Below are 13,596 nucleotides of genomic sequence, written 5' to 3'. Positions count from 1 at the left end.
CTGCTCACTTTTAAAAGGGACTTTAACAGATCAGCACGCGCTGACTTTATGAAGGCTTCTGGGTCTTACAACTTAAAATAATCTGACTTTATTTTTATAGCAGTCCGTTGTTTCTTTTTGTCATTTATTGGGTTTTATTTTGCCACATCATTCTAAAATACAATGTAGTAGTTTTTACAGATTGGTTTTAAATGTGGTATGTAGCTGCAAAGCAGGGGATGATGCTCCACTCATGAAATTTGATGCAAAGAAGCTTGCATGGCATGATTCACTGTTTAATAAAGTGTTATGTATCATGGTTTAACCTGTCTTCTGCAAAATTTCTGTAGTCAGTGATAAGATTTTCCCTAATATAACTTTGGTTTGATTTGGGCTTATTTGGACTGGAGAACAGCTGGGAAGTTCTAAAAGGTTTGATTATTTTATGTCTTTAACACTGAACTTCACCATCTGTGCCTTTTCTGTTTCATTCTCCCACCTGCTTTTGACTCTCAGGATGTATCTGTATGTTCTTCTGGTGGATAAGATCAGTATGCGTGACACCTTTCAGCTGTGCAGCCTGTATTTAAGGTCCAAAATAAAAGATATACCATACAGACCTGTGTTTTGCTAATAGAGGAGCCTGGTGCCAGTCTATTGTCTACGTATCACAAATCTGATCAAAGATTCTTCCTGTGACCAAATCTCTGATTAATGCTTGATTGCATGACGAAATGACTGCTTTCTGAGGTAGCCATGTCCTTGGATTTGGATTCCCACTGCTGGTTATTAAGCATCCTGCTAACTGTTGTCAATTGCACAAGTGAAACACGTGAGTTTGGAGGGCATATGTAGAGGGGGATTTGTGTACGGGGACTAAAATGGACACAGTTTAAATGCATTGGGACACTATATATGGCATAGTAGATGGATTGGAAAGAGTAGTTTCAAAATTGTCACCTGGAAGGGATTCCAGCTTTCAGGAGCAGATCATGCTCCTCAAAATCCCAGCCTCTTCATCTCTGAAACCATGTTCTTAGTATCAGTCTTCTAGTGTGAGCATTCTTGCTTTCTCTTCCTGAGTGGTTCAACTTACAGCATTCAGTTGTCTTCCTCAGACAAACTTGGATGGATCAAGTCATTGGAGGATGAATAAGGAAACCATGGGGTAATGATTTTAGTTGGCAAACTTTTCAGAAACATATCGTTGATGGAGAGCAGCGTATACCTTGAAACATTTGAAATGTGTAACATTTCTTCTATGTGAGAAGAAACAAAAACTACTGGCACAGATCTACATTTACTTGACAAGTTAGAAGCATCATTTAGGTTAGGGAAAAAGATCTGTGAATCCAAATATGACAAATAATACCAAACTGTGGAAGGGAAGAAGAGGACATTGACTGGAATTGACCTTTTCTCTCAGTGAGACTATGTCAGGAGGTGACCATGTCGCTGTTTCTGCTTAACATATTTAATTCACCAAATCTTCCATGTCTTTCAATAGATTCGATGTAACAATATATTTGAAGACTGTAACTTCAATTAAATATTTGCCCATTGTGCTTGAGTTCTAACTGCACAGCCATAGTGATCAGTGGTGCTATTTTTTTAAACCATGTGTAGATCTCTCCTGAAATACTCTAAAGGTACAGGAATGGCAACAGGAAAGCACTACACATCTGAGGAAATAGTGATGATAAATCTTCCCGACCTTCAAATCGATAGGTCTCTATAATGTCAGCAGCTTTCCACTCGTCACATTTTGTGCCAAGGTTATTGGCTTCTTTAACCAGGAGCCACATTTTGTGACTCTGCCCTGCTATTCCTACCTGGAAATGCCCAAGTAAAATTCACAATGCAGCACAGAAATGAGCATGCTGGCACAAGAGAAACAAGAGGAAGAAACCCTGGGAACAGGAATTCTATGTCCAATAAAGTGCCTGTGTGACTGTGGCAGTGTTCAGTGTTGGCACTTGCCGATAATATGCTATAGATGGAATGTGCTTCTCATTCTTTCTAAGAATTACACCACAGTGACTGCACATCACGCTGTGTTTGTTTTATGCTTTCAGAAGAAAAATTGTCTTGATTCTTAGTTGTCAAAGAGCTTTTCATTTTTTAACTTAATCACAGATTTGTCCTTGGCACTGGCAGTTCCAGATGGTCAAAAAACCCTTGGTCTCTTTCTTAGTGTATATTCAGCCCCTTTTGCTTGAATGTCTTTAATTAAGACAGCATAATTAAAACCTCTATTAGAATTGGCGACCTGATAAGCAGAATGAGGGAAACTGAGTCTGAACTGGCTAAACTTGGACTGTCTGTCTAGTAAAACATTGACCATCCCACCGGTAACTCCTTTGATCCCAGTTCAATTAAATGTGTTTATCTGTACATGGGAAAAATCCCATTTTGCTGGAGTTCTACGTAAGTAACATCAAAATCAGCAGTTAAGGAATTTTTTTGTGTTTATTAATATTACAGAAATCTCCTTCTTTCTCCAAACACTTGTGTGGTATATCACTTTTGCATCCCTATGGCATTTTAGAAAGTTGCAGTGTGCTGCGTTGTAACAGTTGCCTGAGAAAAATCACATTAGTTCTTATAGCCTGAAGATTCTTATAGTGTTTCAGAAAAATCTCTAAAAGGTATTATGTATGGCTGCATACCAGCTTTGTCCGAGTATTAACTGCAGTGTTTCTTTTTTGCTGAGTGGATTACTGCCATATAAATTTGTAATTGGTGTAACAGTGCATGCAGAAGAATTGTGAAATGTGGATTGTGAAATGTGGAAAAGGATTAAAATGTGAAAGGGAGAGGTGAAAAGTGAGCACAAGATCATTTGGATCCAAAGCACATGGCAAGAGCAAACTATTTTCAAAAGGAAACAACAACAGCAGAGACAGAGAGCTCAAAGGCTGTTTGTGGCTTATGGTGAAAGATGATGTCAGCTCTTTGTGCAGGTGCACAGTACTCATTTTTTACTGCACACATTAGACTACTGAGAACCTAAAAAGCTGTAGCTAAGGTCCACCACTGCTAGGAACTGTATAGATGCATAGGCGCAGCAGCCAGCAATACCATATTCCACATTTTGTATTGTGAAAGGAATTGTCTTCAAGGAAAAGACCTTCTGAAAGTCATCCCTCTAAACTATCCAGTTTGGCAGTGTTCTGAAACTGAAGTTTCACTAGTGGGCTGAACTTAAATGTGGTAGACCAGGCTGGGAAGACAAGCATTACCCAGCAATGGTGTAAACATATACGAGCCCGTCTTTTTGCTCACTTGCTGCTTCTGCCAGTAATCAACCCAGTGAGTAAGTACTATGTACCTACTCTATTCAGTTATTAAAAGATGGTGCTTTTGAGCTCAAATTCATTCTTTTGAAAACAAATTGAGTACTCTTAAACCTAAGCAAATTCTTTCAGCATCAAATTTTGGCTTTCTGTCCCTAGCTGTTTGTATATGTATTTATATATATATGTATGTATATACACATATATGTACAAAGACATAATTGGTTTTTGAAAAAAGATTATTCATTTCCCTGCCATTGTTTTACCCATGGCTTCATGGCTTCCAGGCATGACAGTGCATGGTGAGATTCCATGGTCTCCATCCCTTTCTTTCTGCTTTTGTCAGAGAAATCCCCTCTCAGCCACCTACCTTTGGTTGTCTCCTTCCCTTGTGCTGTCTTCATAGCCTCAACAACAGACAACTGGGTGAAGAACAGACATGGGCTGGGAGTATGAAAGCATGGGAATAAAACTAATCTTTTGAAATTAATATGAATAATGTGTGAAGATGCAGAAATAATTTATGTGAGCAATCCAATCTGATTGGATCGTTTTGTTTTCTTCACCCATCTTCACTTCAGACCATAAGCTGGGCCTCATGCCTCTGGCAAAACTGCTCAGTGGTGACCTGTTGTGTCACTCAGCATGCCATTTTACCTGATAGAATTGAAGTAAATGAATGACTTGGAGGTAGCAATTGGTTAATTACCTCTAATGTGATCCATTACCTCTGGCTTCAGACAGGCACTGGCTGCTTACCCAGCATTTCCCCTTTCTGGCCTCCTGCCCTGAACCAGGACAAGCACAGTTTTCATGCTCTTTCCAAGAACATCTTCTGTAGTTTTGAAGCTGATTGCAAGTTGCCTTCTAAACTTACTACACCGAAGGATAAACAAGAAGTGCAGTCTTGCAGGATGTTAAACCTCACCTTGTCTAGCTGGTAACATAGAGTTGTTGCCTTCTAGTTTTTTTTTTGTGTGTGTGAGCAGATGCGATTTGCTGAGTATTTTTATCCCAAATGATGGAGTAAGTTGTTATTTTGGAGACAGGTGTCAAGTTTATTGCTAACCCATAGCAAATTCAGACATGCGGGGATAAAATTGCTTAAATTAGAGGGGCAGATGATAGGCTTTTAAAGTTTCATAGTTGTCTATACAGTGAAATACTAAGACTTTCAGAATATTGAAACCCTAATTTTATATTTTGCAATTTTTTTTTTGTGTTGCACACTTATTTTATCGATTTTGGGATTTATTTTATATGGTAATGGCTGAACTCTTTTCAAGTGATTGTTTTAAAAGAAAGAGTGGCAGCTGTGGTCCAGCAACATAATGTGTAATTATAAATAGAATGCAGGCTGCCCATTTATCTCAGCCCCTGTTCCACTTACATTCATCTGATGCTGAGGCTTAGTACTGTCGTGGTTTGTCTCTGAGCAGACGTGTTTGGTTAGGGTTAAGCTTGGACAACTAAACTAATCTGTTCATTTAAATTAATTCAAGATTTGCCTCTAGATTTCTCATGAAATTAAATAATAATTTCACCTCCTAGACTTTAATAAATTAATATCAAAGTATTGTGAATATTTACCAGGATCTGATAGTGATAGATGTTACAAAACACTGAGTTTGTAAAAGTTTTTAAGTTTGCTTGAATATATTTCAGTTAATACTTATTCCTGAGTTTTCTCACCAGTTACAGTCTGCTCTTCTTATATGTCATGGTATTTTTAATAAATGTGATTTCAGTTCACAGATTCTCTAGTCTACTTTATGGGAGACCTATTCTCTCTAAGATAATATATTTCAGAGAGAATATTCTAGACTAAAACTGAAATACAAGAGCACCTTTCAAATTTTAATAAGTATAAAAGTAGGATAGGTAAAAGATGTACCTAAACTACATATTAGTCTCCCCCACATTGAAAGAGGAAGAGTCATTCTTTTCTTGTATTTAAGTATCCTTGGCATCATGGAATAGTGATTTATTTCTCATGTTTTCATCGGATATTCTCTCAATGTTTTCCTTCTACAACAGCCCTGTAGTGTTTCTAGATGCAAAAATATCAAGTTCTGTGTCTTCAAAATCTCAGCTGCCCTTCCTTTATCATTTAAAATCAGCCTCTAGCTGACTCTTCATTATTTTAGACTAGTGATTAGCCCCTGGCATGGATTAATTTTTGTCAACTTGTTTTTCATTTGAAAAATCAACACATTACTTGCCATAATTTGACATCTAAGTATGGTTATAAGAAAGCTCAGGACTAAGCATCATAACAACTAGTGTTCCCTTGTTATTGCGTATCTCTATAAAATGGGTTGCATTTCAGATCAGAAATCACTTATGTATTATCTTTCCAATGTGCGCAAAACAATATTTTTGTTCAATAACACAGTATGAGTCCAAGTTAGATGTTTGTGCTACCATTTTCAACTAAGCAAGTACCATTTGTGTGCAGAGATAACTAATGGAGCATGGTTTAAACAGAGGAAGCTAAACAACAGATCTCTTGTGGTGTGCTTTTCTTCCCCCTCATTTAATTTCCACCATTACTGAAAATGCATTGAGACTGAAAGATACACGTGGCACTTGCACCTTTTTTCAAAAGACTGAGATTTAGCTTGTATGTGTGTTTGTTTTTTAGTGTTTCAAGAAGCAGCAATTTCAGAACTGTTTTTGCATATGGTATGATCAAGATCCCCATATAATTTTCATAGTCTTTTACGTTCTTCATGCAAGATCTCTCCTGCACTCCTCTATATTTTTATCAGTGATGCCCCTTCTGACAGTAAAGTTACTCTGCAGAAAATCCTGCCTGCAGGGACTCAAGAGAAAAGGACAGGATAATCGATAGGTATAGATCTCATGGATGGACTCCTGCACTGTGTGTGCACAGTGGGATTTTGAAATGCAACCTGTAGGAAGTACCATGCATGATTTCTTGCCTATAAGATGCAGTCTTTTCCCTAACAAACAAGATATAAAATCAAGAAGAAATGGCAACACTGGTGGCAGTGACTTATCAGCAGGCATGAAGATTAACTTATTCTGAGTGGAAGAAACACAGCAACATAAATCTGTGTGCTAATGCAGTGTGATTCTGCTGTCAGAGCTTCCTGCAGTGTACTGCTAGGAGATATGTGTTGTCATGTAATGCAAACTTTTCAGAGCTCTGCATTTAATGTAAGGATGTAAGGAAGGGTCTGTAAATACTTGTTAAGATGTGGGGAGAAAAAAACATATTGGGGCGTTCTTCCATAAAGAAAAGACTCCCATAGCAACAAAAAGATTAAAAGGAACAAGGAGAACATCCAGCAATAATGAAACTGATGGCAATTTAATTTAATGATCTTTTAGAAAACTTGAAGTTATTTTATGAAAAAAAAATTTTGCAAGAGTTCCTGGGAAGAATTACAGAGAGGATACAGATGTAATTTATCATGGATGCTGTGAATGTTTAACACTGTGCCTGCAGTCAAAAGCAGACCCAGAGATGGAAGTTGAGAAAAACACAAGCCATTCCTTGCCAAGATTTTGTTGACTGCATTGAGCTGTTTGTGGCCACTTAAAGATATTCACAGAGTGGAAGAGTTGCCCATCAAATACTACTGTTTATGTAATAAGAAAGAAAAAATAGGTGCTGGTCTACTTGGATCAGCCATATAATACCCACAGAATATTACCATCTTTAAACTGCTAAGGGTTTTCCTGATGCTGTACAGAGCAGAAAAGAAACTCTTCTAATACAAGCTTTTGTTACAGTAATGCCAACAGCAAGGGAAATTATTCTGGTTATTTTCCTGGAGATAGAGGCTGCTGCTGTTTGGAAAACACTGCATTACACCATCTGTTTCCTTCTGATTGCACTCTACCGCAGCCATTGTTGTGATTAATTTTTTGCTTCTAGGCACATATCTGAGTGCTCAAAAGAAGATTAAAAGCTTGTTTTGTGGATGGGGATATAGCTAATGGCTAGCTTTTGGTAGGATTTTGTGTACTTAACAACTTTACAACTCAAGTCATTAATCTTCTGTGTACATTAAATACAGGAAGAAAGCAAGGAGAACATTTTTATGCTCCACTGTAATAATCCCTGTTGATGAGATGTTCACCATGTACCACGAACACACCATGTGTGTGTTACAGCACACTCGATGCCTCACTGGGACAGTCACTATTCTGGCTGGTGCCTTGGCTGCTAGAGGGTGATGTGTGGTCTTATCCTGTGCCAGTCAAGGGCCAGACTGGCTCCTTTGGGCAGGCGTGTGGTGTGCCCCAAAAGCCCCAAAGAAGGAGTGGACTGCTTGCCAGGAAGAACTCCAAGTGCAGAGCAACCCCAGAAAATGTTGGATTTTGTCTAACAGTGATGTTCTGCCTATTTGAGTTGCATTCTCTTTTGTTTGAACCCTAAATATGTAGTACAGTGGTGGTGTACATCGTGGTGGTTTTCCATCAATAGACTTTTCCCTTCCTTCCTTTCTTCCTTTTAATTCCTCTATTACTTAAATAAGCCTGACAGGACTCTGATCCAGGATGAGTAGCACAACTGCATTATGTAGGGTCCATTTTCTTATTAGAATGAATTTGGGAAATAAGTGATGTTTGAATGAAATGCATCAGTTATTATTCATTTTTCTACCTCTCTTGATCATCACATGTCAAGACGGTCACATTTGCCTGTGATTTCATGCTAAAAGTCAAGCATTTTCTCCTCTGCTAACCAGCTATCTTCAAGCTAGTATACTAAGTTATTTAATATTTACTTCAGTATGACTTAAGCAAGTTTGTTGTAATTTGCTTTCAGAATAATGATCATTGGGAACCAGACTTCAGAATACTTTTTCAGTTTGATGTGCACAGTGCTATATGTGGGGTTGTGGTAGATCTGTAGCCATACAGGACATAGTTAAACAGAATTGAGAGGAAAATGTTGACTGCCAAGTAAAGCACTATTATCAATTTCCTCTCTCCTGCATTGAAAGAGACAGGGGGAACAGACAGTGTAGGGTTTCCTGATGTGTTTTAAGAAAGCATGGGATTAATTTCCCCTCCCTTCCTTCCTATTAGTTGTTTGTTAACTCCCAGGAAGATTCAAGCTTTTCTTGTGAGATCTTTCTGCTTGCAGATTCTGGAGATACGCTCAGCCTTTGAGCAACTCGCTTCTTGTGTCTGTATGAATTTGGAGAGAGGGAGAGGAGATTGGTGATAAGGGTCTGACTCAGGATAAATGAACAGAAGAGTAATTTCTAATCAACAACACTGTATTGCCAATGGTATTTGCTTTTAATTTGCTGGCATAAGCGCAGTGCAGGCCCCTGAGGGAGACGGGATGCTTCAGACCCAAAACTAGGAAGCACAGTGAGTGTCAGCCTGAAATTCCTGCCCATCTGAGTGCTGATTTTGGAACCTGAGATCAAGACCGTGTGAAAGACCTTCAGCTGCCCTTCTTCACTACAAACCTCAGCTCCCTGTGCAGCTACTGAACCTCTCCTCTCAGTAGTGAGAAGGATGTGAAGACCCCGGCAGCAGGGCCAGTTGCTTTGGGTGAGAAGCGGCTTTGGAGCACTGATGGGCTGGATTCTTTGAGGGAGCTTTTCTTCAGCTGAAACCGCTGTTGTTTTGGATGAAACATTGAAGACCAGACAGTTCTGTGCTTTTTTGAAGTTTCATCTGGTAATCCAATCTGCTTATGTGAGAAGCTCTGCTTCCTTTATTCATACTGCTCGCACTGGAGACAAGAAAACAGGCTGTAAGCAGTAGCAAGATGCCCCATCTCTCTGCTGTGTGAAGTGTGCTATAAACTGAGGAGATCTTGCATCTTTGTGTGGAAACTGTCCAGCATTTTCTGTCCAATAACTACAACTAATTTTTCTCTTTTCTTTGTAGTAAAAATGGACATGGGTTTCTGAGGAAAAGCACATCTGATACAAAAAAACTGAACTGCATCTATTTTCGGTTCTTTAGATCTGAGTCTTTTTTCAATTTTTTTTTTTTTCTTTTTGTAGTGCTTGACTTTGACAAAGAAATCTTCTGTTCCATTGACATTTACAAGCAAAATCAGTGTTTCAGTGCATCAGAAGTGTGCTTTTTTGAACAGCTGATTTTTATTTCCTTCAGTGAATAACTTGCTGAAGATACAGAGATACGCATCCATGTCTCAACGTCGGCTTTTAAAGGATGGACATGAAAGTCACTTTAGGATCCTACCAAGATTCAGCCAAATCCTTCACAGTAGAAGGCACTCGCGAAATCACACACGCCAAATATGCTCTGGTGAGGTGATTGTATAGTTGATCCTGTTTTGTGATTTACCTCTGCACAGAATGTTTGCATTTAAGTTTGAGCAGCATGTGAGGTGCATAAAAGCAATAAGGAGCCTCCTACTGGGCTTGCTGATTTTCACAACTCCAGCGATTCTTGCAGGAGCTAGCATGTTTTCTCAAAGTATGCTCATGCAGGGAGCCAGCATTTGTTATCGTTAAAATATTTAAATCTTTATCCATATTAGATGTTACCTCTGCATAGTGATTGCTCACTGTCACTTACAGGAGAAAAACATTATGTGTGTATGCAATTTTGTTCTTCCTTGCTGCTCCAGTGTATGATAGTATCTGACAAACACAGATGGTAATGCTTTACATCAACCTGCCTTCAGTACTGTAAAAGAACTTCATTGAGTGTTCCACTATTAAAAACATAGAATCACAGAATTTTTCAAGTTGGAAGGGACCTTTAAAGGTCATCCAGACCAACTCCCCTGCAGCAAACAGGGACAACATAAGTAACTACACCAAAAAAACTGTAACTGTATTTAAAGACTCCAATCTTTGAATGTAATGTATCAAATTTGGGACTTGCCAAGATCTAGTCAGCATGAAGTCTAGTTTCATACAGTATGTTGTATAATCATATCTTAGTAAAAGTAAAAATTATATCATCTTTGTGTTTAGTAAGGCTATGTTTTGCTGAGGTTTTTCCCTGAGATCGGTTAGCCTTGACTGGCTGAGGTAAGACAAAACAGGTTTTTCAATAGTTAATGAATCCTTTCCTGGTTCTGTATTCACAGTGACCTATTGTGGTTTTTTTTTAAAAAAAAGGATTTTTTTTCAGTTGATTTTTAAAATTAATTTGCAGCACATGAAATTGAAGTCAAAATGTGCTAAGCAGTTTTTTAAATAAGTATACACTTTTCAAAGCTCTCAGTATTCCTTTTTTTCATGCTGACACTTGTACTTGGGAAAAGTTAGGAAGAGAAAAATGCCTCTATGGTGTTTCCTTTTGCTCCCCCTCTTTTGTGTTGTGCTCACTGAGTCTTATGTAGTCTTTGGTGCTTGGAATGAAAAACATATATTTTTTAATAACTTTTTTTATTTGTAACTTTCAAAATGCAAATATTTTACCTTTCCTGACTTAGCTGATCTCAATATTGTTGAGGTCAAGGTTTGGTACCCCTAGGAGTGTTAACTAATCATCAAAATTCAACAATTAATTTAATTTTGATCAGAAAGAAAGTTTTATGCTAATTGCTGGGAATCACAGTGAAAAACAGTGGGAGGAATTCAGCCATGCTTAAAGCACGTGGGATGCAGTATTTCAAACCAGTTGAAAACAAGGCCTCCTCGAGTTTAGCCTGACCTTTATTTAGGATTCAGCCATCACTCACTTGTAGTCACATTGCAGTTAAATTCAAAATGTAACCATAAAAGTTCTCACTGGCATTATTTTCAAAAATCTATTTACTTCTGAATTTTGGGTGCCTGCTGGTCATTCGTGAAGGAACTGGGGCAAATCCCAAGTGTAGGCAAAACTTTGACTGCACAGGAGAAAAATGTGGATTTAATATGTTGAACATGTACTAATGTAAAGAAAAATCCTCATCTTAGGCTTATTTCCTTCAGAATTAGATTTCTGATATAAATCTTATAATGCTATACAATTGTCTCTTACTTAGAGGTTCTTTTCACTACATAAGGGTGTGTACAGTCAGAAAGCTATATGATTCTGTAGGAAGCTCTCTCTCTTTATTATCATTATACCAAAACTCCTTTTGATTGAGCTGCGGTCTTTTCTTTTTGAAGTCTACAAGTATGCAAAAATTCTGTTTCCTTTCCTTCCTGTTATCCATTTTATGTTGACAGTAGAAAAGCAATTATATGGTTCTAATGTTAACCTTACATATACAGTAAGAATTAGTCCATTGTTTTGGTCAAAGCCATTTTATGGCCTTTTGCACTGATAACAGTCTTTCCACCTTCCTGTTGGAAGACTTTAACTAGCATTCAGTGGCAGTTTCAGACCAAATGGTACACCAAATGTGGATCAAGGTTTTAGACTGTGGAAGAGATCATATGGTCTGGGAGCATTTCTGTCCTGTTGCTGCTCCGGCTAAAGTTACAGCTTTGGCGAGCACTTATTTCCAAAGTTACTGTACTTTCAGTCTGTGAATCCCATGATGTGTGCATCTCTTCTCTACTTGTGACAAAATTAAGCCGCTCTATCCTGTTGCCCCAAGTCTTGCAGGGCTTCGTTCTTTTCCCATTTCCCATTCCCACCTCTGGAAACTACTGAGAGCGGTTTTGCTCACTGTCATTTCACTCCTTCCTTCCATGTTAAAAAAACTACAGAAATCTTCATGTGAATAGTAAATGTCCTAGTTCATAGACTGGTTTTGCACCACCTTATTTACTTTTATGAGAGAGGCTGTGCTGGCTTCCCAAATCTTTATGCTTCACCAAACCTGCCTCTACTTTCATTTTAACAAAGACAACTTTATTTACTTACAGTTTGTGGAGGATTGGGTCTGTCCTCCTTGGCTTAACCCTGTTCTGGCTGCTCTCTGCAGAAGTCTTTTCCCCATGTTCAGCCTTTATCCCTCTGACTTGGCCTACCCTTTCTCCAGTGATGCATACTCTTTGGACCATATGGATTTGAGGCTGACCACCATATTTCCCCTCCTGCCTGTGCAGGGAGGTCCTCGGCTTATATGACCAGGCCTCAGGTTACAAAATATTAAGGGTGTCACGGTCTTGGCTTCCATCCCTAACTGTACATCTTCTGTGTGATTCTGTAGGCAGGTACAACAGCAGCTGTAGAGTTTGTGAGGGAGATCATCCCCAGAGACATGTGGCTTCAAACAGTCTCCTATGGGATGTGTTGTCCACACGGAGGGGAAGTTTTACCAGATGGTTTTGGCAAGTTTACTGCTGTGGCCTATTGCAGTGGACTTCCCAGCGTGGTGCTATCAGAGCATCCTCACAGGTTCTTCTACTTCTCACTCTTTATCTAAGTGTCATATGAGTATTTTTGTTGGATATTGGTCTTTTTGGTGTGGGAAGAGCATGTGGTCTATAGCTTACAGGACAGATAGCGAAGTGCAAGGAATCAGCCAATGTCAGATTAAATATATTCCAGACTTTCTATAAATACAGTAGGGGAAGGAATACTTCAGTACCTGAAGGCTTTGACATGGTGAAAACCTGCCTTGATCTGTGTAAACAGTGAGATTTCTGATCAGCATTCAAGTTTGGCACTACAAATTAATTACTGTTAGCCATTCTATACAGGCCCAGGCTTATAAAGCTGTGTTTGCTGTTGCTATGTTCATTTGCTGACTAGATAAATGTGTTGAAAAGAGATTTGAGACTTGAAGTTTATATGTTTGAATGTTCCATTATCTGCTAGAAATGCCATTGCACTTTGTCCAGCAAAAATTTGTAGAAGAGGCTTGGGGGTGAATCCCCCCCAAAAGATGATAATCTGCGTAGAAATATTGAAACCATGACTGAGAAATTCAGTACAGCTCATTCCAGATAGTGTTACAAATGTCTCATTGAAAGACAGTTTTGCTTTGCCTTGTTGAAGGCTAACACTAGAGAAAATGTGTCTAGGGCCTGAGCCTATGGTCAAGATATACTGTATGAGACAGTGGGTATATCAGCAGTCTGCAAATACTTGGGGTGGAGACATCAGAGGAGAGCACTATCATTAAAGACATGATTACAAGAACAATGGCACCACTGGAGGAAAATATATTTGTAAAGTCATCTTGGGCCACCTGTTGCAATTGTGGAACAAAGTTCAGTTTATAGGAAGGCTCTTGCCTTCTGAGGGCAGTTTGTTCTGAGCAGAGGAAGGGGAAAGTGGACACTTTTCTTGTCTGACACTCTTCTCTCATGATGAATCAGAGAACAATTTCTGTAGCAGAAATGAAGAGCTATTATTTTTTCTCAGAATGGTGTTCCTTGTTGCATTTTGTGGCAAAGGGTAAGTTGGCTTAACTTTACAATAACTATTGTAAATATAAACAGATGGTGCAGTCTGC

At 38.7% G+C, this 13,596-nt stretch overlaps 1 protein-coding gene across 7 annotated transcripts in view; it reads left to right on the top strand.

Moving 5' to 3' along the window:
* Nucleotides 1–13,596, top strand: part of MCF2L (MCF.2 cell line derived transforming sequence like) — a 146,421-nt gene that overhangs the window by 42,398 nt on the left and 90,427 nt on the right. The window contains exon 1 of one of the 7 annotated variants that reach the window (XM_042809600.1): nt 8,399–9,548. The exons of 5 other annotated variants lie outside the window; for them this stretch is intronic. In XM_042809600.1, the coding sequence (XP_042665534.1) occupies nt 9,428–9,548 (121 nt within the window). In that variant the 5' untranslated portion in view covers nt 8,399–9,427. Of the gene's footprint in view, nt 1–8,398; nt 9,549–13,471; nt 13,539–13,596 lie in introns of those variants that run through there. One more of the 7 variants, XM_042809601.1, reaches the window with a different exon arrangement.

The sequence above is a fragment of the Centrocercus urophasianus genome, unplaced genomic scaffold (assembly GCF_019232065.1).
Source record: "Centrocercus urophasianus isolate 14NV4802_14NV808 unplaced genomic scaffold, USGS_Curo_1.0 seq_12, whole genome shotgun sequence".
In the NCBI taxonomy this organism is placed as follows: domain Eukaryota; kingdom Metazoa; phylum Chordata; class Aves; order Galliformes; family Phasianidae; genus Centrocercus; species Centrocercus urophasianus.
This window is presented reverse-complemented; position numbering and strand designations above follow the sequence as displayed.